The 27,903-nt window shown below is 37.4% G+C and overlaps 1 protein-coding gene across 2 annotated transcripts in view; it reads left to right on the top strand.

The window, feature by feature from the left end:
• The window catches only part of LSAMP (limbic system associated membrane protein), an 817,304-nt gene that overhangs the window by 563,074 nt on the left and 226,327 nt on the right, over nt 1–27,903 (top strand). For both annotated transcript variants that reach the window (XM_021007122.2, XM_021007124.2), the window contains exon 3: nt 422–547. In XM_021007122.2, coding sequence (XP_020862781.1) covers nt 422–547 — 126 coding nt within the window. The remainder of the gene's footprint in view (nt 1–421; nt 548–27,903) is intronic.

The following is a 27,903-nucleotide window of genomic DNA, read 5'->3' as shown; positions in this document are numbered from 1 at the left end:
AGATGTGAGAAGATGTTTTAAAAGTCAAACCTAGATCTCCTGACTCCTAGTGCATCATTCTTTGTATTGTCGTTCAGCTGTTTACAGTCATGTCCAACTCTCTATGACCCCATTTAGGTTATTTTGTTTTGTTTTTGGCAAAGATACTGGAGTGGTTTGCCATTTCCTCCAGCTCATTTTACAGATGATGAAATTGAGGCAAATAGGGTTAAGTGATTGGCCCAGGATAGCACAGCTAGTAAGTATCTTAGGCTAGAATTGAACTCAAGAAGATGAGTATCCCTGACTCCACACTCAGCACAGTATCTATTGCGTGACCTAACTGACCCCTCATTTTTTGGTACTGCCCCACAATGTCTCTCAAGGATCCTCAGTGTTCTTTTTTGAAGTGAACATAAGCCATTTGCTTTTGTGTTCTCAGTTCCACCAAAGATCTCCAACATCTCCTCAGATGTCACTGTGAATGAGGGAAGCAACGTGACCCTGGTCTGCATGGCGAATGGTCGGCCTGAGCCAGTCATCACCTGGAGGCACCTCACACCAACTGGTAAGTACTTCTCTGGTCTCTGACAGAAAGGATTTCAAACCTTAAATTTAGAGGACTGGCAAGACACTGAACATCTGCATGGCATCATTTTAGGCAAATGCTAATTGAATTAGATTCAGGTGATGGCCACATTTAAAGAATGTGCCCTGTGGATGACTGGCTTCATCTCTATTGCTGCTGTGTATTCATATCTCATAAGCAGTCTTCTCAGGGTGCCTGGAAGAATTTTCAATATGATTAAGTAATGGGAGCCTGAAATAACCAGCTCACTAGTCTACAATTTGGATTTCAAATCATGGCCAATAATTCAGGGAGAGAATTATGTTAAAAATAAGATTAAATATATAGCCATGTAATTTTCTCTCAGAGAGTAATCAACGGATATCCCCAGGCAATATTTAAAGTTTTCTTTTCATATAAACTAACCAAAGTCCAGTAGCAGAATCACATCAAAACAACTAACATTATAGAACTTCAACCCTTGTGAATACAACAGTAATCTTCCCAGATTGCCAATACTAATTTGAGGACCCCCGTAATGAAACATACTTCTAGTTGACTCTTTGGTTTTTATATTCATCTAGCTTTGGTCAATATCTTTATGTTGTGACTAAATTTAGCCCATCCCCCAAATATCAAAGCCACCTTCTTCAAGCTTAGTAGCCCTTTAATATTATGTGGACAGCATGCTAAATCACATACAGAAGCCTGGTCATCTTGTTCTATTATTCTTGTGCTGTTGGTGAAAGTACAGAATGTCTTGGTGAGTGCCCAAACAAATGGGTCTGGCTTTGGCACAACCTCCAAGTGGGACTGAAGTATGGGTTCAGCTGGGTTGAGTCCTGTAAAGCTACATGAATAAGGGGGGAGAGGAGAATGTTGGGTGGGGTGAGAGAAGAGGAGTTGACTCATTTGAAGCCCAGGAATTATGGCATGTAAACCATTTTGGAATGGAGAAACCCAACACACATACACACACACACATATGTCATTAAAATCTGTCATTTAATGGTCACATGGGCAGAAAGAAAACAGTGCCAGGCACATAGTAAGCACTTTATGCTTGCTGACTCACTGAGAAGTAATATTGTGGATACGTATCTGCTATGACAGACAAGTGACACCAGCACTTCCTGGTCTGTATCCTCCAGTAAATACATCTCTTTTCCCTGTCTCTTCTTTAAACTCTTCTGAACTCACTGTAGACCCTTTGTTTAATGCTCCTAAGGGTCCTTCCTTCCCGCTGCTTCTCTGAACAGTATAGACAGGTAACCTTATATTAGATCACCATAGAATATCTTGCCTATCTTTGAATCTTCTATGATCTAGAATATTTCCATCCTGGAGATCAGAACGATTCTGAGATTTGGGTTTTCTCCAGAGTTTTTCTAGGGGTTCAGATCTTTTATGGCTAACCCTAACCAACTTTGATGATAAGTTGAAATAAAAAAATCTTAAGGTGGATCATGGCTGAATGATTAAATGCTAGGTGAGGATTAGATCACACACACACACACACACACACACACACTTCAGTACAGCCATACTTTGCAAAGATGACCCAGGGATTCTCTCCACAATCAGTCAAGTGTGCTAGGATGATTCACATCCAAGATCCATAGATTGATAGACATTCTAAGATCTGGCAGTACTCTACTAGCCTATTTGTTCCTATGTTATACTCACAGATCCTATATTAAAATATGCCAAGATGCTGGGGAAATAACTCTGAATATAGACCATAATTGAGTTGGGTACTACTCTAAGACATGCAAACCAGCTACCAGCTATATTTACCTATTTAAAGGTAGTTATTTATTCACTGTGTTGTGTGTGTGCGTGTGTGTGTGTGTGTTTCTGACAATAAGTATTAACTCCCCTGGTCTACTCCTTTGTCTTTTTTTTTTTTTACATCTGATTCACATAAGCACACGTTCTCTCATTTCCCACCCTTGAGCTCTTATTCCCAGTGACAGATGAAAGGGTTTGCCTAGTTGATAAAATAATGAACATGGGGTAGAGAGGGTTTTGTTGCTCTCAAAAGTTGGGAGCACAGAGGTATTCCTTATACCTCTTTCTGCTCATAAAAGGAAGCCTTATTTGGAGACAGCCACAGAAGGTGCTTTACTGCCTTATATGACAGAATAGCTGCTTGCAATTCGAGGTAGCGTGAGCAAGAAATCCAGCCAGCTTTGTTCAATTATTAATTGCTTCTTCAACACTACAGAGTGTGGCTGTCGTGCAGAGGAAGTGTACCTGTAATTAGCTCAACCCCACAGGGACATCAAGCCTTGAAAGGAGGAAGCTCCCTTGCAGGGTTTGTGGATACCTGATTGCCTGTCATTTGATGACAGTGAGGCAGAAAGAAAATAAGGTGTATGGTATATGTCTTATGAGAAGAGGAATATTTATTTCTCTCTTTCTTTGGTTTCTTATATGTGGGTTGAATATTTTGAAACAGGAGATTCTTTTTCTTTAAATATATTACAACTAATTTTGAGGGGACAAAAAAAGCTTGTAAGGTGGTATGGAATCATTTGGAAAATGTGCAAAATCAGAAATTTTATCTGAAATGGGGGAAGTGGAATAGTAGTGAAAACAGAGGATACCTTCACTCAGGACACCTTTCTTCTCTCACTGGCTCCTTCATTTCTTTTTCCATTTTAACCATTCTGTAGAGTGAAAATGGCATATCATGTATATGGGTGTGAAAATATAACCTATTCCACCCATAATTAAGTTAGGTTTTCATAATCCTGTGAGTCTCGAGGGGAAATCACATTATAACTTATATTTCCTTTTGAACATTTGATCTCCCTCCTGTGAGCAATCCTGGTCTGGTCTTCATCAGACTTTTGTTTCTAAATCTTTCTATTCATATCTAAATGGAAGGCCATCTCTCATGTGAGCATCACATTCTGTCAGAATTACTCAGGATTTTGCTGAAAAGTATTTTCTAGGCAGTTCATTTCTGCTAAGGTTATTAATCCAAGTAAACCAATGAAATTTCTCCTTTTTTTCCCTCCTCTCTTGCCTGCCTGCTCACTCTGTGTAGCTATGTACTATAATCTGCAGGTTGCAACAAGGTCACAGTAGTGCTTCAATGTATGCTCCAAAATGGAAACTTGATATAGTAACACTGCCAGAGTTCTGGTAATTTTCTAAGTTCTATAAGGAAGTGCAATATACTTTGATGGACCTGGGAGGGTAAGGAGAAACTACTGAAAACTGTAGGTAATAAAGACTCAACTGTTTCAGGTACAAACCTCTTTTTACATTTTGCTTTGTATATGGAAATGTTCCATTTACTTGCTTTTTGTTCAGTTCAGAACGAAAAAAAAAATTGAGAAACTACTTGGAGGGCTTAGGAGAGTCCCTTGGTCCCCAGAGGTCGCATTGATTCTTTGTTTCCCCATTGGGGTCAGGAGCACCTCTCCTCTAACCCTCTGGGGATCAGGCACTTCCAAAAGACTAGGAATTTACTGACTCCACTAAAATCAACTATCCCCTTTCCATCTTTTTCAAAGTTTAAAGAATGTACCTGAGGTTAGCCTTATGAAATTCCATTACTGCTGTAGGCTTGTGGGCCTTATTTCTATTTGTAAAACAGATCTAGCTATAGCATCTCTAGTTCTTCTGGGATTGTCAATGAAATTTCTAGCCTTAAAAATTGTGAAAAGTAAATAAAGAAGCAAGCAGTTTAACTTTAAGATTTGAATCTTCTTTCATTTGGTACCTTATGGTTCCTGCAATAACCATAATTTTATCCTCTGGTGCTCATGAGGGAAGAAGGTAGTATGAATATGCAGTTGGTATGGAAAATAAATGCTTTAAGATTTGTGTTTCAGGAAGTATTATCTCTAAAGTTCTTTGGAGTGAAATTTTAGAATATGGTTTGATTTGAAGACAGTCTGGGCTGTAGACAAGGTATCAAGGGGTGAGAAGTGTCAATTACAAATGTTAAGTTTAACAACTCAGTTCCAAGATACATTAAGTAAACACCTGTTATCAGTGTGGTACATTGTTAAGTTGTGACGAAAAACAACATTTCAAACCTACTCTAAATATTATTTTCATTTGAGCTTTATATTTCTGTTTTTTAGAATTTTTGTTTTGTCCTTTCCAAAAAAAAATAGGAAAAAAGTGAAAGATAAAGAAAATAAAACTTAATAAGAAATTGAGATACTGGTAGGTCTGATTACATTTTTATAGGAAACTTCTAGGTGAGAAATGAAACTCTATCAACCTAGATAGGCATTTTCTCTATGATCTTAATCTTTAAAAGTGCCTAAAACAAGGATAAGTTATATAGTCCATGTGTGTCAACAACAAAACTTGAACCTAGCTCTTCATAGCTTCACAGTCATCTGACGCTGTCATGTTGTCTCAAACACTTCAGTCACGTGTCTCAGATGTATAGAATACATATTTTTCCATAAAGAAATAACACCTTACCAAAATAAAATTCAATAAAGATTTATATTCCTATCTGTTTTACAAAAAAGTGACATTGCATTAAGAGCTGGGGACAAATCATCATATTAGCCAACGATGCTAAGCTATTCTTTATTTCTGATTTTGAAAATCTTTTTTTTTTAACTCTCCACATTTTTTTTCCATAGCTGCAGGGGAACTAATTGCAACGTCTACTTTTTCCCCCAAAATGTAGACATTTTGTGAGTTATTTGTGTGTAAAAAGATCTTAAGTTTATTTTAAGATTAGAAGTATATTTTTACCCGATTCATATGATTCCAGAGAGGCCTAATCAAGTCAGCACAAACTTTGCTTCAGGAAACTTCCCATTGAAGCAAATGTACTTTAGATAGAATGAGTCCTTGCAGAACTCAAAGATATTGTGGCTGTGCATTTTGGAATCTCTAGCATAAACCAAAAGATCCCGTCTGATGCATGTCAGAGGTACTGAAATCAGTCACACTTCCTCTCAGAATACTTTATAGTCTATAGAGATATTAATACAGTGTTTGCAAAGAGCACTTGACCAATGTTCCTTGAATTGTAGAAATGGATTTAAAATGAGTGTCATATATACTTCTGAACCTGCTTTGTTGCAGATCCTCTAATGTGCCAAAAACAAACTAGACATTTTCTAGTAGTCATAGACTGGTATGCTTCTGAATCCTACTATTGTAACTAGGCAAGATAGAGAATAGCAGAACTGAACCACACAAACAAAACAAAAAACAGAAAGTTGGGGATTTCAAGGAGTAGAAATGAAGATTGTAGGTTGGAAGTACTAGATCTGAATACTTTGATTAATAAAAAAAAAATAACATTTATATAGAGCTTTAAGGATTTGAAAGATGTGAGCCTTACAAAAACTATGTGATGCAAGTATTATTTCCATTTTACAGATAAGAAAACTTAGAATCAGAAAAGTTAAGTGACTTGGTCATATTAAGTATCAGAAGCAGAATTTGAATATAGATATTCTAGACTCTACATCTAGCAATCTATTTACTATGCCATATTGCCTTTCTGACCAAAAATATGCAAGTCAAAGTGAAAAGTAAAGAGTCAAAGGTCAGTTCTTTGTTCTTGTTCAGTCGTGTCTTACTCTTTGTGACCCCATTTGGGATTTTCATGGCAAAGATACCAGAGTAGTTTGCTATTTCCTTTTCTGGATCATTTTACAGATATGGAAACTGAAGCAAACAGGGTTAAGTGACCTGCCCAGGGTCACACAGCTAGTAAGTTTCTGAGGCCGAATTTGAACTCTAGACCTGGTGCTCTATCCACTGCATCACCTAGCTGCTCTAAGCTCAGTCATACTTTCTATTTTAAAGGTACAAGTCTGATTCAGGGTCCTAGTCTTCATAGTCTCCACTCCTACTATGCTCTTGGTTGAGGGGTCTAGTTCTTAGAATCTGTCTGAAGGATAAGAGTAATAAATTATGTCTTTATTCCCATTGCTGGTTCCAGATGTGTCACTTAGATGATAGAAGAAAGAGGAAAAAAACTGAGCCATCAATCAGTCAATGCTCTTGGATGGTTCTTTCAAAAAGTAGGACAATCCAGTCTTGGAGGCAGAGAGACAGCTGCAGATATCAAACTGAAACTTTGCTGACAACATGCTTTGGACTTTATATTTTTCCTTTCTGGTCACTGCTTTCTTCATAAAATGTTCTACAAAATTATTCTACCAAATTATGGCACCATATAGAGTGTTTCCATTTCTGATTCCCGTAACTGATAGCAAATATTGCCTACTTCAAATTTGCCTTTTGAAAATCTTTGTATCGTTAAATAATACATCAGCAGAATACCTTATGCAATTGGTACTAGCCATAGAAAATTAAAGATTTTAACATCTTCCATTTGTGATACCAGGTTTCTGAATTTCTTCCTATACTATACTGAGGATTTTTGATGATATGACATTTCTGAGAATATTTTCTTATTGAGAATCTTATCTTGATATGTCATCTGTGGATCCAATGAAGCATTGTAGCACATGTGAGAACAAAGAAACTGTCTAGTAGGATACAGGTACACATTTTAGATCTTCCAGCTGGAAGCTCTTATTTTGGGATCCATTTCTCTTCATTAACCCTTTTTCACCATCAAAAGTAGCAATACATTTAATCTACCAGCCAACTATTTATTTTTGTTAAATTAGAGTAGCAAGAGAGGATTCTAATAAGATCAAAATTATCTGGCACTCTCAGTGGTGAGACATTTACCAGAAATAGAATATGTAGTCCCTGAATTTATTGATGACCAGCTGTGTAGGTTGCATAGTTCATTAGAAATCTAGATTGAAAGGAAAACAGTAAAAGAGGAAAAAGAAAGAAAAAGAATGGCCAGGGAAGTTGGAGGAATTGGAAGACATTAGTAAGATAAAAATCAACAAGGAAAAAAATGAAGGTTAATTAATTGATTTTGAAAGCAAGAGCAAGCCACCCTAGTAGAAGATGGAAACAGGGCTAGCTTTATACCTGACGACTATAAGAACCACAACATCAAAAAACCTGGAGAACACAATGGGCTTAATCCAATGCCTTCCACTTTGGAGAATTCAGAGAAAATGTATAGAACAACAAATCATTACAGTTGGTGAAATGGCCTAAATGATCAGTTTGCTTTTCTTTTGAAGTTAGAGAAGGCCTTATTTATTCCACCTTATTTAGAGTGAGAAAATAAAGGAATTATCTCTCTTTCTTATTCTATCACCAACTCCTGATTCCAAACATACACACACACACACACACACACACACTATACTTTTCTCCCTAACATACACAAAAAAGAAAGGAGAGAAAATGGTAGGAGAAAGTAGCACCAAAGTATACTTTTGATAGGCATTAGGCTAGTAAAAAAAAGTGGGGAGGGAAGGTGGAGGGGTGTAGGGGAGAGAGAGAGAGAGAGAGAGAGAGAGAGAGAGAGAGAGAGAGAGAGAGAGAATAGCCTTTTTTTTCTGTTTCCAATAGATCAAGGACAAGAGAAAATGGGCTTATAGAATAAGTAGGAAGGAATTCGATCAGATTTTCACTGAAATATTTTCACAGACGCAAGGGAGTTAGTAGAGCCTACCATACAAGAAACAGTTAAGGGAAATGGAGATATTTAGCCTTGAGAAGAAGAGACAAGGGGGAAGTAATAGCTGTCTTCAAATACTTGAAGGGCTGTCATGTGGAAGGATTAGGTTTATTCTGCTTGGCTTCAGAAAGCAGTACTAGTCTATTGAGGGGAAGCTGAAAGGAAACACATTTTAGTTCAATATGGGAAAGATTTTTTCCCCTAATAATTAATCTGAAAATAATCCCAATTTACATGTATATAAGACTTTCTGAGATAAGCAGTCCAAATGTGACTATCCCCATTTTAGAATGAGAAAATTGAGTCTGAGAAAGGTTAAATATTTTGACCATGGTCACACAGTAAAACCAATACTTCAAGTCAAGGCTTTTGATTCTAAGTCTAGTGCATTTTCCAGGGCATCATACTACCTCTCCACAGATGGAGTGAGTCATCTCGTGAGACAGTGTGTTCCCCATCTTTGAAGGTTCTCCTACAATATTTGGATGATCAGGTGTTAGTTATTGAAAGGATTCACTGATCAGGTAAAGGATCAGAGTAGAAGACCTCAGACGTCCTTTCCAACTCTTTGAGACAATAGCTCCTACTAACAACCCTTCAAAGAAAGAGCTATCTAAACCTCTAAGGGCTACATGAATATAAATTATTATTGTTATTACCACTATCATCATCATCATCATCATCATCATCATCATCATCATCATTGTTGTCATCAGGTGTGGGCAGGTTAAGTGACTTGTCCAAGAATTAAAAAAGAAAAAAAAACTATTAAGTAGCAGAATCTAGACTTCAACTCAGATTTTCTGACTTTCACTAGACTACAACTACTAAACCTTAGTTAATATGAGGAATCCAGACATCCTATCTAAATATTTCACAAGCAATTTAAAATTTATTTCCATTATATATCAAGCTGATTCCTACACCAGTTCTTGCTGCCACCACCCTAACACAAGCCTTTTTTCAACTCACATAAAATATCACAGTATCTTCCTATAGGTCTTTCTACATTTTGTCTCTTTCTACCTCTAGCGTTTCAAATAATTTCCAAATCAATTTTCCTTGTCTGTATATAAGATCATTGAACAAAGTCTTCAATTAAGCATTTAGCACCTACAATGTCCGAGACACCATGTATGTAAATACAAAAAGTAAATACTCTCTGCCTGTAAAGAACTTATATTTTCCTTCTGAGTAGAGGACGGGGACATACAACATGTATTCAGATAAATATTTGAGGAAGGAGATAATGCCAGTGACCGCGGGAATCAGGAAAAACTTCACTGAAAAGATGGAACATGAATTGGTTAAAGATTTGGAGATATGGCAATGAGAAGGGAAGGCATTCTAGATATGGAGGTGGCAGTGTGGTTTGAGTGAATATATGGAGACAGAAGATGGAATGTTAAGTTTGGGAAAAAAGTGCTGGTTTTACATACTTGCTGGAATATGGCACATATAAAGGGAAGCAAAGTGAAATAAAGCTGGAAATGTAGTTTGGAGTTGGACTATGCAGGCCTTAAATGTCAAGCTGAGGAGCTTATATTTTATCCTAGAGGCAGTAGGGATCCACTGAAAGTATTTGAGCACGGGCGCAGATTGATCAGTCTGTGCCTTAAAAGGGTATTTTTGTAGGCAAGAGGAGAATGGATGGAAAGGAGGGAGGCCAAAAGCAAAAACAATTAGGAGACTATTATCATGATACAGGCCAGCCTTGCCTAGACTTTGAACAAGGTTAGTGATGATTTATTGTTGTTTGTCCTTTGTTCTCAAAGAGGACCATGACATCAGGGAGGTGATGCCATGACATGCAAATGCAATTGGATTTAAGTGAGGGAGGGCTATGTAAAGTCACCAGCCTCACTTTTTTCTCTGCAGCCATCTAGGTTCAATGGCAAAATATAGATCAGGATGACTGGAGATGGCCCTAGATTCAATGGGAGACCTTGGTCTTTATAAGCTAAGGTCTTTCCAAGTTCTCACTTTGACTGAGGCAACACCCATTCAGTGATTGAGGCTAGGTAAGAAGTGAGGCAGAGTAACTATTTAAAGGTTAAGTGAACAGAGGTGAGAGAGATTGAGGTAGATTAGCATGGTTGAAATGATTGGCCCTTAACGATGAGGGAAAGAGTAAAATCAAGAGTGAGCCTATGTTTATGACCTTTGGTGACCAGGCAGGTAATAGTGCTCTCCAAAAACAAGAAAGTTTGAAAGAAAAGAAGATATGGAAAAAAGCTGTAAATCTTATTTTGGTTGAATTTAAGATGGCAGTAGGATATCAGGGAAAGGTGCCCAATACCATGTGCATTTGGAGATAAGAAACCTTACATAAGAAGAAGGATTAAGCTGGTTATGGAAATTTGTTATTAATCTGGATCTATAATATGCACATAATTATATATGATATATGTACATATATATGATTCAGTTACATATTATTCTATTTGTGTGTGTGTGTATGTATGTGTGATTGAACCTATAGTGATGGACAAGATTACCAAGGAACAGTATATAAAGAAAGGAGAAGAATCCTAGGATCCTAGGATTGATTTTTCATAGTAAGGACATAAATGAAAGAAGGACAAGGGGGAAGCAGAAAGGAATTCAAGTTGGAGGAAAGTTGAACTGATTCACTACAGGGTCAAGAGTATGAAGGGAGCAAAGCAAGGCCATAATAAGTTTAAGAGGATGGAGGCAAAGAGAGAGGAGGGTAGAGAAGGAAAGATGGAGAGAAAGGAGAGAGAGACAGAGAGAAAGAGGGGAGAGAGAGAGAGAGAGAGAGAGAGAGAGAGAGAGAGAGAGAGAGAGAGAATGATAGGATAAAAGGTTATAATCATGGAGGGGAGATTTTCAGATGGTAAGGCCTAAAATATGGCTACCTTTTTGATCATGTGACTGCCCTGCTTACAGTAGTTCTCTATTTTTTACCAAGTGAAATTCAGACATCAGTCTGGTATTCAAGGCCTCCCAGAATCTGTAGCTGTCCTCTTTCCAGCTTTATTTTATGAAGGGCTCCACATACTCTATATTCTAGCCAAAATTTGACTCCAACAACAAAAAAAACCCTTTGCTTATTTTATTCTTCTTACTCAGAATGTCCCTCACCTACTCATCCAGACTGCCAAATTCCTAAACCATCCTTTGAAACCCAACTAAAATACCAACTGCTCCATTTACACTTCCCCAGATGGTAATGATCTTTCCCCCTCAAACTTCATATCACACTTTCAGCTCTCTTCTACTTATGTAGATGCCATACCCTTCTATGAGATTGTTTTCCCCATGAGGGGTAGGATCCTTACTTAACCAAATGTTGTATCTGTCCCAGAACCTAATTTCAGGGCTCTCTTCATTATAGATATCTAATAAATTAGTTGAATTGAATTTTATTTGAATTGAAGAAAGATTCAGGTTCAAATTCTTATTTTTGATACCTACTAGCCGCTGACCCCAGGCAAGTCACAATAGATAGATAGATAGATAGATAGATAGATAGATAGATAGATAGATGTGTGTATGTATATGTATGTATATATGTTGTATAGGTATGTATGTATATGTATACATACACACAAATGTATGTGTTTGTGTTTATCAGTGGCTTCCTAGGAGCCAAATCATAAACTATTGTCTCCCTTGCTGTAAAGATTTTGCGGTACTGATAAAATCACAGAGCCTTCAAGCATCTGAGCATATGATTCTTTGATTTGTAAAAAACAAAACAAAACAAAAAGTAATACTTATCAACCCTTTTGTCAAGATTCTAATAAATTTAAAAAGTTTAAATGTGATTTATTGGAATTCTGACAAAAAGAATGATAATTGTAATGATTTCTCAAACCAAAGAACCAGCCAAACACTCAAATATTTGAGGGCTCTACAATTCCTACTGGATCCTTTTTTTCCTTCTACATTCCATTAAGGTTTTTAGTTGATCCAGTCTAATCCACTGATTTTACAAATAAGAAAAGTGAAATCTTGAGAGATTATGTGATTTGTCCAAGTTCACAAAGTTAGGAAATTAAAGAAGCATGATATGAATCCAGTTTCTCTGAGGCCATGTGCTTTTCATACGGTGCCAAATTAACCTTCAATAGCAGTTATCTCTGTGCCTTTGTAATGACAACCTTCCACCCCCATGTCTGGAAACCACTCTCTTCTCAGCTCTTCCTCTTATAATCCATGGCATTCTTCATGACCCAGTTCAAATATTTCCTCCTACAAGAGGCTTTTCCTGGTCCTCCCAATTACTATTGGCTTCTGCCCCAGAGTTATCTCGTATCTACTCTGCATGTATCTATATGTTCTCTCCCCCAGTAGAACATTAGAGGAATTGTTTTCACTGTTCTTGGTATTATTTTCTTTTCATCATTCCTAGCATATGATGAGAACTTAAAAATGTTTGCTGATCATTCCAGCTAATGATTTAAATGACAAACCATGGAGTTTTGTTTCATGGAATTTAGAGCTGGAAAGCCCTCAGAGATCTAGTTCTACTCTCTCATTTTACAGATGCAGAAATTAAGACCTAGAGCAGTTAAATGACTGACCCAAGGTCATCCAGCAGACCTGGAACTCACATGTATTTAGAGAGTGGGGATGGGAGTGTGTGAGGGTGGGGCAAACATTTAAGTTCCTGCTATGTGCCAAGTACTGTGCTTAACATTTTTCAAATATTATTTGAATTGTAACTGAATACAGTATTCTGAAGAAAAAAAAACTTTATATTTTTTAAAATGTCATTCCCTTATTTTGTCCTCTACTTTTATTTTGTGATCCAAATCAGATATTCTTCTCATGTCAGTCAAAAATTTAGAAGCCCTGGAGTCATCCGTATAAATCTCTTTCTCTCCCATCATGCAATTGTTAAATTGGGGCTGTTGCTGCCGTTGGCTGCAGTGTTAAGGCCTAGGGAAAGGAAAGGAAAAGAAAAGAGGGGAAAAAAAGACCTGTATTAATAATTCAGTTTGCAAATATCAATGCAAATCAGATCTAATTCTTCAAGGTATTCCAGTAATATAAACTGAAATGTCAATCTTTGAATGACATCATTCCTTTTCTATGCATGGTCACTAAGGCTCTCTGCTGTTTGGGGCAGTAGCAAGACAGTCCTTGACTGGGGAATGAGAGGCTTAGAGGATATGTGAGGAGGGAATAGCTCTCCTCTCTCACAAAGTACCTGTCTTCAGAGATAACCAAGAATTGTTTGTGAAGCCTCCCATTCTCCCTTCCTCCCTCCAAAAGCAAAAATCCCCAGCAATAATCATACTAACATCAGCTACTGTGGGGGAGGATATTGCAGGTAGCTCTATTTATTTTGCATTGTTGTTTGGTTAGTATTTTTTTTTATTTTTTCTTTTTCTTAAAGTATATTTCAGAGATTATAAGGAGAGTTAGGAATACCTGCCTCTGATGCATACTTACCTGGGTAGGTCTCATAGACAGCTAGGTGGCACTGTGGATAGAGTGTTGGGCCTGGAGTCAGGAAGACACATCTTCCTGAATTCAGATCTGGCCTCAGACACTTACTAGCTGGGTGACCCTGGGCAAATCATTTAACTCTGTTTGTCTTGGTTTCCTCATGTGTAAAATGAGCTGGAGAAGTACATGATAAATTATTCTAGTATCTTTGTCAAGAAAACACCAAATGGGGTCACGAAGAGTGGGACACAACTGAAAAGACTGCACAACAAAGGTTTCAACCTCTTAGAGCCCGCAGAAAATGCTCTAAGACTATAAGCTATGGATGAGTCACAGATCTTCACTGGTAGAGGGACTGTTAGCAGTTTCATGCACCGTTAAAATCACAAGAGGCTCTAGGAATAGGGTTCTGGGTTACCAAGTGTGACCTCCCTCTTAAGCTACTCAGCAGCATCATATTCTTAGGGACACTGGAATCCAGTTCACTACGTTCTATCTCACTGCCACAGGGAAGGATCGTAAAAGATTAATTTTCATTTGTGTAGTTTTCTTTGCTATCTTTTTCCTAATGATGCTGCATGAATATTCAGTTAAAGAAACACCCCACCCCATCCCTGGCCCTGAGAAATTCTACTGTCTCTATTACTGTCTTCCTGAATCTTTTATCTTCCTTTTTTCTTGTGAGTGACATGGGCCATAACTGATAGGTGCATCTCTCATAGTATTTCATTAAGAGTGTCTGTATCCCAATGTAAAATGCTCTTCTAAATTCAGGGCATAGAGACATCTCTTCAGAAATTGAATGGGATCTAGATGTAAGCTCTATTCCTTGCCCAGTCCTGATTTCTTTTGTCTTGCCACTGGACTTGGGAGGGAGAGTGAGACTGATGACTTTGTGCAACTCTGCCTCACTCAAATCCAATTCACATGCAAGTCAAAGCATCACTCCATGATGCCATTGGTGCTCTTCAAAAATGAAGGAGGAACAACAATAACATAACCCAAAAGAATTTAAACTCCATGAGGGCACAGGATATTTTTCATATGATTATAGGATCAGAGCTTTAGAGCTGGAAGGAACTCTAGAGGTCATGTTGTCTTAACTCCTAATTTTATAGACAAGAAAAATCAAGATCAAAGAGATTAACCTGCTTTGCCCAAAGTCATTTAGGTAGGAGGTGGCAAGCTGGAATTCAGCCTAGTTTCTCTCACTTTAAATCCAATAACTTTTTCATTATCCAACACTGTCCCCCCATGTGACATATGTTGCAGCAAATTTCTTTTTACCTTTATATTACTATCACCTAGAACAGGGTCTTGCACTTTGTAGGCACTTAACAAATGGTTTTTTGAATGGAGAATTTTGAGTTCAATACTTTGGTAACTCACCTATCATGTTAGTCAATGGGCAACTTCTAATATCCCTATTTCTATTAATATCATTCACCATTTCTTCAGTCACTTATCCATGCTCAAAATCTTATCATTCTTCCCTCTCAATCACTTTCCTAGTGATACCAATACTATCAATATTATGTATGCATTAACTCCCTCAATTATCCTTTTTAAATTATTCTTTTTTTATTTCCATTGCCATCATATTAGTTTACAACTCAATGACTTCAGTTCTAGGTTACTGAAGTAGATCCCTCTCAGCAGAACATCTAGATTACCTTATCATTTCCAGGTTGTTGTTTTTTTTTTCTTGTCTCCAGTATCTTTCTCCTTTCCACTCTATACCAGACATCATACATAGTCATATTGGTCTTTTTAGCGTACACTGCTCAAATACCTTAATGGATTCCTGTTGCCTATTCCATTAAGCCCAAACTCCTTAGGCTGATACTGAATATTGATAAGTCGTGTTTGCAGCCTTATTTCACACTTTCACCCTTTCAGGTAATCTAAACTCAGTCCAAACTGCTTTCTTTTTTTACCACTACTTGAACTTGCCCTATAGCTCCTTACCTCCATACCTTTTTTATTCATGCAGTTCCTTTGCCTTGAGTACCTTCTTTCTATCCATATCTCTTGGCACCCTATCCATCCTTAAAGATGCCTATTCTATGAAATCATTCTAACTCCTAATTGAAAATTATTTTTTCATTGGACCTGTCATGGTACCTTAATCCTTTCTTACATACTCAACATGCTTGATATAGTGAATAGAATTCTGAATGTAGACACAGAAAGACCTGAGTAGGAATCCTGACTCTGGAACTTATGAATTATGAGAGCTATGAGTCCTAAGCAAGTCTATTTACTTCTTTAAGCCTCACTTTCCTCATCTATAAAGTGGAATAATAGTACCTATATTACTTATTCCATAGGCATGTTATGAGTCTACAATAAGAAATTACTATAAAACACTTGACAAATCTTAAATGCTTACTCTTTTTAGTATTTTAGTATTTAAATGCTTACTGTTATTACACTGCATTTTATATTTAGCTCTTTGATGTCCAGATCTCATTTCTATTGTGTATCTCTTAATTTGCACATTAATTAGGATTTGAATGAGTCTTTTACAAATGAATAAATGAAGCCCAGTAATACTTCCCTTTGGGTTATCTCCTATTTCGTTCCAAAGCCTGACTGAAATCACACTCTGTTTTATGTGGGTGAGAATTATTTCCATTCCCTACACATAATAGCCCCTGTTAACTAATTCTTGAGGGAGGAAATAATTCTCTAAATAATTCTCTATAAGTTCTTTGCAGCAGGCTGAGTCAACCACTCGTAGTTGTAGAGGATTGGGAAATTTTTAGGGGGTAGCATGCTTCAAAGCCCTTGAATATAAACATAAATCTCATCTGATCCCAGGCACCATAGGAGCTGCCAAAGGTACAATTCAGACCCAGAGGGGAAGATCTGGCACCAGATGCTGTCTATAACCTTCTCACACTGCTCTGAAAGGAGTGCAGAGTTACTACAGTAATTGGTATATATGGACTTACCTCATTTATGTCTGATTCCAAACTTAGGAACTATGTGCATAGAAACCAAATCTGGCATCCTCCAACTTAAACTCTTGGGCAGGACCAGGAGAAATCTGAGAAAATCACGTTGCCTATAATTCTCTGGGGTAATCTGGTCTGGGACTAAATTAGTTGTAAATTTCCAGAGAATTCTCATGCAATAAGAATCCATCCTAGAATTCTCTGCCACTAGTAATCCTGTAAAGGCCTATGAGATCTGGACAAAAGTCATACCTTCCTCCAATCCTCCCATCTGGTAGAATCATGAACTTCCAAAGATTCTTAGAACTGGTTCAATCCCTCTGGGTCATCTGAGCTTGGATCTGGCCCACTCCTTCTGCCTTTCCCAAATCACCATACTGAGAACTTCCAAACATTGTACCCACCCTAAATGTCATAATGTGACAGGAAGACAAGAAGGGACACATCTAAATTCTAAATTTGTGGTGCTGGTAAATAGCAAACATAAAAATGGGAAAAATAGGGAGAGTATAGTATTTTTTCCCTCTCCTTATTTATACTCCCAAAGTGTTTTCTAACCCAAATCTACAAGTGATGCATTGTTTTGTTTCTGAAATATCTATTTCTTGACTTGAAGTCAGAATATGTCTGTGTATGTGTATACATTTGCATGTGTTTGGTTGTGAATGGAGAGTACCTTACCAAATATAGCCATAGGTTAAAAAAGCTCTGGTATTCATTTTACAGGCCAGGAAACCAAGAACCAGAAAAGTGAAGTGATATTTCCATGGGTCATTTATCTATGTCTAATTAGTAGTAGAGATACTAAAGGACTAGATTTCAAACTTGCAGACTCCTAGTTATCTTTCCACTACAAATCATATGAACCTCAGAGTCTATACTTTGGAATTTCAGCTTTCCAAATTTACCAATACACCTAAAATTGTGCCATAATTCAACTGGCTCATTGGGTTCCATGAAATCATGTGAGACTCATCCTTACCTCAATCATAGCAAATTACCTTTATTTATTTCGCATATTCTTATGTATATACATGTTGTCTCTTTTTCTCCACCCTAATCCCCTACAACATAAACTCCTTGAGGTTAGGTACAGGTTAGCTTTCGTCTTCGTATCCAGTGCTGTGCCTGGTACACACTAGGTATTTAATAAATGCTTATTCATTGATTGACACAAACAGGTGAAAACTAATACAATGTCATTCTTCCACTTATTAAAGTTCTGATATGTAAAATGCATTGTGTAGACTCTGGGTAAAATATAAAATAAGTCACCCCTAAAATAGATTTAAGTTAATGAGGCAAAGGATTCACCCCGAGGGATTTGCAGGCCATCTTTTTGCCTATTCCATTAAACTACATTTGTTTCCAGAGAGGAAAGGGAGGAAGTGTGATATGACCCAATGGAAAAACACAAGGACATTTGGTAGGAAAATACAGTATGGGAAGCTTTGAGTATTTCACTATTTATTTCAGTATTATATTTCACTATAATATTTCAGTATTAACAAGCAGGTATCCTATGTTAGAGAAAAGAACCTGTTCTCAGGAGAGCTGTTGCAGTAGTCTAGGCTAGAGGGAAACAGATTTCACAGAGAACAGTTATGATTCCCTAGTCAAAATCTCTAGGTTAGTACAAAATGTAGTTCAGAAGGAAGCACAGATAAGTGGTACAGTTTTGAAAGTAACAGGTTGAATATATTATATGCTTTTTTAAAAAAAGCAGGCAGTATGGAAGAGAGATTCATGGTTTCACATATAACCATTTTTTGTATTCTAATTTATATATGGAAATGCTCATGTTTTCAGCAGTGATGGTGTTTGTTGAGGTCAGGATTTTTTAAAAATCCTTCAGATTAGTAACATGTTTTTGTTTCCATGTCTCTGTTTACACTGCTATTCAATCTTTTTTGGACAAATAAATTTGCATATGTGTAGAACCATTAATCCTTATGTGTTCAAGTGCATGAAAAAGGAACCAAAAAGTGGTTCCAAGGAGGTTAGATAAGTATTTCTGCATCTTTTTTTCCCCCACACTCAGCTCAGCAGCTCCAGAGAGCCTTATTTGATGTCTTCACCAGATCAAACATAACAAAATGACTGATAGTTTTACCTTCAAGGGTTGCTTCTAATAGAGCTGTTTCTATTCAAACCACCTGTGGTTTTTGCAAACCAGGCTTTCAAAGACTTAGGAAACACTAGGCAGCCTCCCAAATTTAAAACCAAATGACATGGCCAGTGAAAACATGGTCCATTAACCAACATGAGTGCTGGTAGAAGCACATGCTTTTTAAGAAGGGAGGAGGGGGTAACCTAGGGAAGAAAGGGGTGGTTTGCTTTGCCATTCAGAGATCAAAGTAGTTGATAATGAGAACTTGCATAAGTTTTCTGAATTGATTCTTCCCACAAACTTATCATTCCCACCTCCCCAGGGCTACCATTTCCCTTCAAGTCTTCATGACAACAGTCTCTTCTCTTTCTGGGTATGCTGTGCTGTTTTTCCCAAGTATTGTTTCCTGTTCTTCCAGTGATGTTCAAAAGGATGTAGTCCCTCATGATACAAAGACAGCCAAACCCGAACATTTAAAAGGCTCATCGGTTGACATTGAATGTCTCTGCACCCACATTTTTCCTCTCCAACCTCCCTTTGTTTTCCCCATAAAGCTTGGCATCAGGAGAATATTCTTTTTCCTGGCCTACCTCCTTCTGCACCCTAGCTGGAAGTCCTCCTAACTTTTATCCTGAAGCCATGGAAAGAAAGTTCAAGAATAGAGCTTTGCTTTCAACAGACTTGGGGAAAGAAGTGCCCAAAAGCTCCAGACTTGGTGATACGTAGGTGTCAGCTTTGTTCTTTTCCATTGCTTTTTTACGCAGGTGCTACCTAAAAGTCTGCCAGAGAGTTTTAAAGGCTTTTTCCAAGTTGCAACTATTACCTCGTAGTTTCATATACTGCTTCATTGAGCTCCAGGGAATTCTATTGTCTTTCACTTGGGCTTCAGCAGTCTAACAGAAGACACATTATGGAGACTGGTGCTGGGAAGGAGGAGTTTTCCTCGCTTATCAAGAAGACATAGAGTCCAAATGTTCTAAGCCAAACAACAGAGTCAGGTGTAAAATAGCCACATTCAAATAATGAATGAGCAGCATCTCCTAGATTAAAAATAAATGGCCAACAACAAAAATGACCTTTCCATAATATCAAAAGCCATTGTTCATGGAAGCATAAACATGTATTGAAAATTGACTTGAGCATATCGAAAGGAAAAAATATGTGCACAGATATAGTAGATAGAACTACCTAGTGCATAGGGCACTGTGGTATTCTGGGAAATAAAGAGTTGTTTTTAATATATTCAGATGACTAATTTCAAAATTTTTGAATTTTATAAAATTTACGTAAGGGTAAAGCTATGCTGAAAATAATTTCATCTTTTCTAATGGTGCAGAAAGAACTTCTATATCTAAGAGTGCCTTGGAGTTATCATTAGTTATGATTATACTTTTGAAGTACAGGGAAATCTCCTTAAGAGCAAGGAATATTTCATTTAGAAATATTTCCTTCCCCGCCTTCTTGGGCAGCTAGGTAGCATAGTAGATAGAGTGCTAGGCCTGGAGTCAGAAAAACTCATCTCCTCAGACACTTACTGTTCGTGTGTCCCTGGACAAGTCGCTTAACCCTCTTTGTTGCAGTTTCCTCATCTGTAAAATAAACTGGAGAAGGAAATGACAAACCACTGTAGTATCTTTGCCAAGAAAACCCTAAATGTGGGGCAGCTAGATGGCCCAGTGGATAGAGCACTGCCCCTAGATTCAGGAAGACGTGAATTCAAATCTGGCCTTAGACACTTTCTAGCTGTGTGATCCTGGTTAAGTCACTTCATGCCATTGCCTTGCAAAAAAAAAAATTAATGACAAAAAACAAATGGGGTCATGAAGAGTCAGATACAACTGAAAAATAACAACATTTCCCTCCTCCCACCCCCCAGCCCCAGCCTGCAACAGTGCCTAGATTAGAATATAGTAGGGACTAAAAATATACTTGCTGATTGGAATAGGATGGAAGTTCTTGTTAACAGTAGCTGTATTCAGTTAATAGAATGCCAAAATATAAACTACATAATGATTATATGATATTGCCATAATTGTGTAATGTGTAAAAATTGAAATGTACTGTTCTAAATATCTACTAGTTAAGTTTCTTACAGAGAAGAAATGAGAAATTACAGGCAACATTATTGAGTGAAGTTCTTTTAATATTAATACTGTAATGACCACATTTCCATGGCCTCTGCTAAAAGAAATCAAAGATATTTGAATTTCAAAACTGGAGACTACCATCCTCATTTTAGAAGGGAATAAAGTGAGGCCCTAAGATGAAAAGAGATATCCCTAAGGCTGCAGAACTAGTAAATCCTAAAACAGGGATTAGAATTCATGTTTTCTGGTTGCTAGTCTACACTCAGATACAGGATTTCTTTTGTTTTTCTTTGTTAAGAAGATAGAGACCACTTGGATCACTTCGATAGACAATACTTGGTTGTTATTGCTAAGACCCATAGAGGAACATGGTACACTTGAAAGAGGACTGGCTCTGGAGTTAAAGGACCCAGGTTCAAATACTCTGCCATTTCCATGTTTTATGACTTTGGAAAAGTCATTTCACTTCCCTCAGCCTCAGTTTCCTCATCTGTAAAATGAGGAAATTATATTAGAGTTCTTGATTCTAGATCTGTGATCTTATGACCTCCTTAATAATATTAGACTGGAAACTCCTTGAGAGCAAAGAGTGTGTCTTATCAATCTTTGCATCCCTTGTGTTACCTAGTATTCTAATGTGCATGTAGTCTACTAGACACTGAATAAATATTTGTGGGAGACTGGAGAGGCACTGGATCAAAGATTTATTTGGTACAGGGAACTCCCAAGAGAGGAAACTCTATCCACAGATGCAGGGCATGAGCACCTACTTACCATCTTAGAGGGTTGCTTAGAGCGCTCAGAGATTAAATGCTTTGCCTGGATTCCCTCAGCCAGCGTATCAGAGACCAGTAGCACCTGTTAAATGAATTTTGAGAAGGGCTGATGGTTTGTCTGTGCCATGTTCTTTTCTTTGCTGCAAAGAGCATCATTTATCTCTCTTTTAGAACCTTTCTCTGAAAACACACGCGTGCGTGTATACACACACACACACACACACACACACACACTCTTCATCAGGGTTGGCTTTGGTTGATGTGAAGAAGCACTGGGTTAGTTATTGTGTTGCTGACAGGAGTCTGGTAATGGCAGATGACAGCCGTGTTATAGCAGAAGCTATGGGTTTCAGTGAGCTGCTTCCTGCAGCAAAGAAGAGCCTTCCATACAACCCTGAGAAAGTCACTTAATGTTATGTTTCTCCGATGGGTGCCTGTGGCTATCTTGCAGCCTCCTTCCTTCCCTCACCACCCACTGTGTTCCTTCAGTGGTTGGCACACATAACCTTATATATGCCTGCTAGCACAAATGGAAACTAGGAGAGCACATTGGAGAAAACACCTTATGAAATCAATTGCAGGCTTCAGAAATAACTCAATAAAACTTGGACACCTGAGAAACGGAAAAGATAGAGATCAGTCTCTTGTTGAAAGAGATGGGATGTAAGGTCATTAGCCTTATTCTTTTTGCCTCCTCTTTTGTAAGATCACCCCCAAATTACCCTCTCTAATTTGCAAAATGATAGTGCCCCCATTTCAGGAAAAATACAGGGTATTAGCTCTGCAGGAGCTGTCAAATCGGACAGTAGCTACTTAGCGCTGCAGGTTTCCAGGGGAGCAGAGATTAATAAATGGTCCCTACCACTATGGAATAGGAAAGGATGTGGTGTGAGATTGTTGGTGGAGAGGGAGAAGAGGAAGATACAGCACAGGAGGATATCTGGTTTTCTATAATTTGCCCAGACATGGAGGAAAAAGATCTCTTGCTAAAGTTATAAATCTCAGGGTTGGTGATTTGGATGGTACCTGTCAGTAATGTTCATACAAACCACCCTGGGGAACTGGGGACTGATCTAGAGTTCTCACCATCATCCCTTCATCTAGGCATCATTTTTTCAAGGGATTTGTTTTGCATTTTTCAATGTTAACACTAGGAACAGGAAAAGACATCAGAACTGGGAGCAGCAGCAGCAGTAGCACAGCTTGGTAATTGGTTTTTAAATACATTGCTGTAAATTGATGCTATGGGTCTTTCATTCGTTTTCCCTGGAGAAATTTCAATCTTGTAGATGTTGAAGGGTGACTTTTCTTTCTTTAGATGAGTATTAAGTGATGGCCTGGCAACTTCTGGGTCCTTCAGTAAGAACTCTAGCTGTAAGGGGGTAAAAAAACTGTCTGTGAGTCAGGAGACCTAGGTTTTAGTCTCAGCTTTCTTAATGTGTAAACTTGTGTAAGTTATTTCACATCTCTGGGTATCAGTTCCCTCATCTGAAAAATGAGGAGATACACCTAGATAACCTCTAAACTTGAAATTCTATGAATGTTAAAAAAAAAAAAAGAAATGCACTGAGTAGCAGCTGATTTTATACCTAGGTCTATTAATGGATTTTTGCTGAGTTATTCCTCCCTTCCATTCTCTTCTGTTTTGGCATAAGAGTAAATCATAAACTTCTTTAGTCTTATTGTAGATGGGAAATGGGGAAGGAGATAGGGGAGAAGGCAGCAGCTCTTGAAGTCATAGAGATCAACTGCAGTGTCTTAATAAACACAATTCAGAAATAGTTGGTGCTATTCGTTGGATCCTAGCTCTGGACTACGAAGGAAACACTAAGATGTCATCTAATCCAACCCTGTTATTTTATAGTCAAGGAGACAGAGGCTGGAAAATGTGAAGTCACTTGTCCGAGGTCCCACAAGTAGCAGAGCTACCTTTAGGTACAGATCCTCCAGCTTCACATTCTACAGTGAGAATCCTTGAGTGAGGGGACTGCAGAGGTAGGATTGAAAAGGACCTTACAGACCATTGTCAACAATCAATAGGTCATTGTCTTGTTGCTTTACCACAAATGATTTATTTTTATGTGAAGTAGAAAGTTCACCAATGGAAAGGTTAGAAAGGGCCTTCCCTAAACAAACAATAACAAGCTGAGTGGCGAAAAGAATTGTATGGATCTAACTTTGAAATGGTGAGTTTTATGACAACCCACACGTCCTAATGTGGGTCACAATGATGCTGTGATGAAGACACTGATTACAACTCATCATTCTCATAATTCTTGAGCCCAAGGTCACCACTATGATGGCAAGTAAGGTAAAAGAGAGTGAGAATGGAGGCATAGGAAGAATGGAAGATTCCAATAAATCGGCTGACAAGTGAAACAAAGCAAAACAATTGACCCGATTGCAAGCATTTCTTAGAAGAGATCAATCATCTCTTCACATAATATTTTCAGTCTCTACATGTTCCACTTGAATCTGTAATTTTTAAAATAATATTTTATTTTTTCCAGTTACATAGAAAAGCAATTTTAACATTCCTTTTTTAAGTTTTGAGTTCCAAATTCTCTCCCTCCTTTTCTTCCTCACCTCTCCACTCCCTGAGATAGCAAGCAATTTTATATAGGTTATGCATACGCAATCATGAAAAGTATATTTCCATATTAGTCATGTTGTAAAAGAAAAGAGGGAAAAAACATGAAAAAATAAAGTGAAAAATAGTATGCTTCAATCTCCATTGGTTCCTTCTCTAGAGATAGAAGGCATGTTTCACCGTAAGTCAAGTCTCCAATCTAATGTGTGTGGTTATTCACTATATCACATTATAATCAATGGACACATTTTGTCCCAATATGGGGGAGGGAAATATTTTTAATATTGAATACTATATGATTCATTCTATTTACTGGATACCTTATTAGAAGACTGACATTATTATCTACTTAGCCCATTTTACTTATAAGAAAAGTGATGGAGAGCTAGGGCAGTAAATCACTTGTCCAGGGTCATTCATAAATCACTAAGAAAAGGAAACCAGATATTCTGATAAATCCCAGCCTCTTTTTGCTTCTTACACATTGGTCACTCAAGCTAAAACAACATCGCAGTGTATTTCAAAGAGCTGAGTTTTTCCAAGTCATTGCTGTATCACTAGAGGTTTTTGTTTGTGGCATGAGCCAAGCAAAAGGAAAACTTGAGCCAGAATCACTGCTCCTTACAGTGATGTTTTAACTACATAAAGAGAAAAGGGAGACATTTGACAAAATTCTACAGGAGAAGAAGAGGGAAAAGTCACTGTTGTTCCATCCCTCCAAAAAAAAAGTACAAAACCAAATTGTGACCAAGGTAAGTTTAGATTTTTTTAAATTAAGTATTGAGTACCCCCTATGTTCTCTTCTTTTTGGAATGTCTATCATTTCTTTAATCTATACATTTTTAAAACTCAGACCCTGCTATTATATCACTGCCCCCTACCTCTATCATCACAAATGATTTTATGGCAAAGCAGAAAACAGCTTTTAATGAGTTCTCAGGCTTATTTGAACCAATTAAAGCATCTTCTAAATAGATCATTTAGTTCCCTCTATCTGTTTCGGCTATAGTAGAATGTTTTGGTGCAAGGACAGAAGTAGGAAGGAAAATTAGTTAAATATACAAAGCCTAAATCAAAATTCAAGGGAGATGAAGCTTGGGCTTCTAAGTAAAAGGAGCAATTTGTTAGTAGAGTAGAATTATTGTCACCATTCATTGAACACTCACCATGTCAAAATAACTATGTTAGCCATTGACAGCTACCTAACTAGATTAAACTTCAGAGAGGGATGAACAAAAGCCCTGATTAATATCTAGGCATGACCAAAATTTGTTGAATAAAGACAAGGCAATGGATAGATAAGGTAAACCTATTGATCCTTAGTGATTTCAATTATCTAACTATTGACAAGATGAAAAATGGTAGCATCATTAAGAGAATGAAAGGCCCTGGGGGTAGGAGAGACATCTTTTTCAGAAACTATTTTTCCTGAGCAAAAACAAGTCTAATCTCTCTTTGAAAAATCCTTATAGATGCTAAATTATGTCCTCTTACATCGCCAGTTCCTTCAATATGCCACTGTAAAGCATGATCTCTGGTCTCATCACCAACCTGGGTGCCCTACTCTATACACTTCTCAGGTTCTAAAAAAATGGAGAAGCTAGAACCAAATGTAGCACAAATTATTACATCTATCCTTTGCTTCCAGTTCCATAAAACTAGAATACATAGCTACTGAATAACAAAAGAAGGCATTTTGCATTTTCTAGGTACAAGGCTCAAAGGAGTTGCCTACCTGGGAAAGAAAGATGGTTATTAATCTGTATAATCTCGAAGTAAGCCTGTCCCTTACAGATTACATTTCAAACTGTCATGAGACTTACAATAGTCAAATTATTGGAAATTCTGACAGTTCAGGAAACATACTAGAGACAAGGGACAGATGAATGTTAAAAGATTGGTAAGCAAATGCCATTCAAATAATCAGCTAAATATTAATAAGTTTATCTGAACTCATGAAATGTAGTTGGAAATCTTGAGAAATAGATTATTTATGGATTGTTTGTTGTTTCTTGCTTCTAGATACACTACAGATCAGAAAATCTGATTGTTCAAAATGTAGAATTTGGAAACCCAAAAATGGGGAGTGGGATGAGATTTATTCTAACATTTTTGAACTTAGCAAGAATGTTTGTTGGATTTTATAGTGGCTATGAGTTCAGGTTAGTTCATGTCAGATATCCAAACTGTCATTGGGGGAAAAACTGAGCGGGTTTGTGTACATGTTTCTTTTTTATAAAAGAAGCCCACATTTATTTATTACCTTTTCACAAGGATCTCAGGACATTATAGGCACTTCCGTTATTAATCTTAACAGCTCTAAGAAGTAGGTAGGGTACATGTAAGACTTTTCCCCATTCCCAGAGGCAGAAAAAAATAAAGGCAACAAAGTGAAACAACCTACCCAAGTTCAGATAATAAATTAGTTTTAGAACTAGAGTTCAGTTGACTACCCTAGATTTAAGCAGAGCAAAGAGAAGCATTTATTCTCGCCATGCCAAATCTCTACCATATGGACACGACCATAATCAGCATCCTGTTGGGCCTTTAAGGCTCTCTATAGCTCTGAAAGCATCCAATTACTTCCCATCATGGGCCTGATGTTTTCTAGTCAGTCCAATCTCTTCATCACCTTATAAATATGCCACAATTATTCTCACCTCTAATACATACATACATACATACATACATACATACATACATACATACATGCATGCATATATATGTGTATATATATATATATACATACATACGCACACACACACACACGTATGTGTGTGTGTATCCTCTCCAAATTGAATGTTTTGCTTTTCCTTCATCCCAAGTCTTCCATTTGGCCAAATTCTACTTTTCATTCATAAAATGAATAGGCCTCCCAACCCTCACTAGACTCCAATTAGAGTATCCTCAGAAGCAAGGGTGGTCTCTGAAGTACCTTTCAGTTCTAAAATCTATGATTTTATGATCCTGAGTTTTACTTCCTCTATCAGTACTTCCATCACCACTCACACATATCCTTGCTGATTCTCCCTCTTATCTGCAGTTCTATAATAATTAACAGTATTGTAGGTTTAGCTGTACCATATAATTTAACATCTAATTAGCAATTATTCTTAATCATTCATTGTTGATTTCATGTGTGATAGTTTTATCTCCCCTAGTAGTTTCTAAACTCTTAGAGGTCAGTCATATATCCTTCATATGTTCTATAATGTTTAGCACAACACAAAGTCAGTACATGATAAATATATTTTGGTTGATTGTATGTATGGTTGAATAATTTTGTGACTGAGGTACCCAAATCATAAACTGCTTCACAGTTATTTTATTCCTGAAAGCAGTCAGGAACATAAATCAGGAAAGTTGATTTTCCCATGTAGTCACAGAAGGAACCTGGAGTAGTCATCTACTAAATCCTTGTGCTGCTTGGCAAGAAGACATATAATTAGTTCAAAGAGAGAGAGAGAGAGAGAGAGAGAGAGAGAGAGAGAGAGAGAGAGAGAGAGAGAGAGAGAGAGAGAGAGAGAGAGAGAGAGAGAGAGATTCCTTAAAAAAAAAAATCACCAGAAAATAAACTCCAGAACTAACTTAGATTTAGCCTTCTCCTGGACAAATAAACGCAAGTTGCATTAGCTTTTCCTCATCAACACAATTTTTCTCAGACTTTAAAAGAGGTGATTGAACTAGATGAGTTATAAGAGGTCTTTCAACTAAAAATCTATGATCCTTTCTTTTTTTCATTTCTTCTCTTGCCCTACCCTATGGAAATAAGAACTGATAAACTAATTAATTGATAACTTCCTTCAAAAATCAACTCAGTTGTTACCTCTTATAAGTAGCCTTTCTTAATCCGC

This window comes from Phascolarctos cinereus, unplaced genomic scaffold, assembly GCF_003287225.1.
Source record: "Phascolarctos cinereus isolate Bilbo 61053 unplaced genomic scaffold, phaCin_HiC Scaffold_726;HRSCAF=1367, whole genome shotgun sequence".
In the NCBI taxonomy this organism is placed as follows: Eukaryota; Metazoa; Chordata; class Mammalia; order Diprotodontia; family Phascolarctidae; genus Phascolarctos; species Phascolarctos cinereus.
Note: the sequence above shows the minus strand (reverse complement) of the source record. Positions and strands in the feature narration are given on the sequence as shown.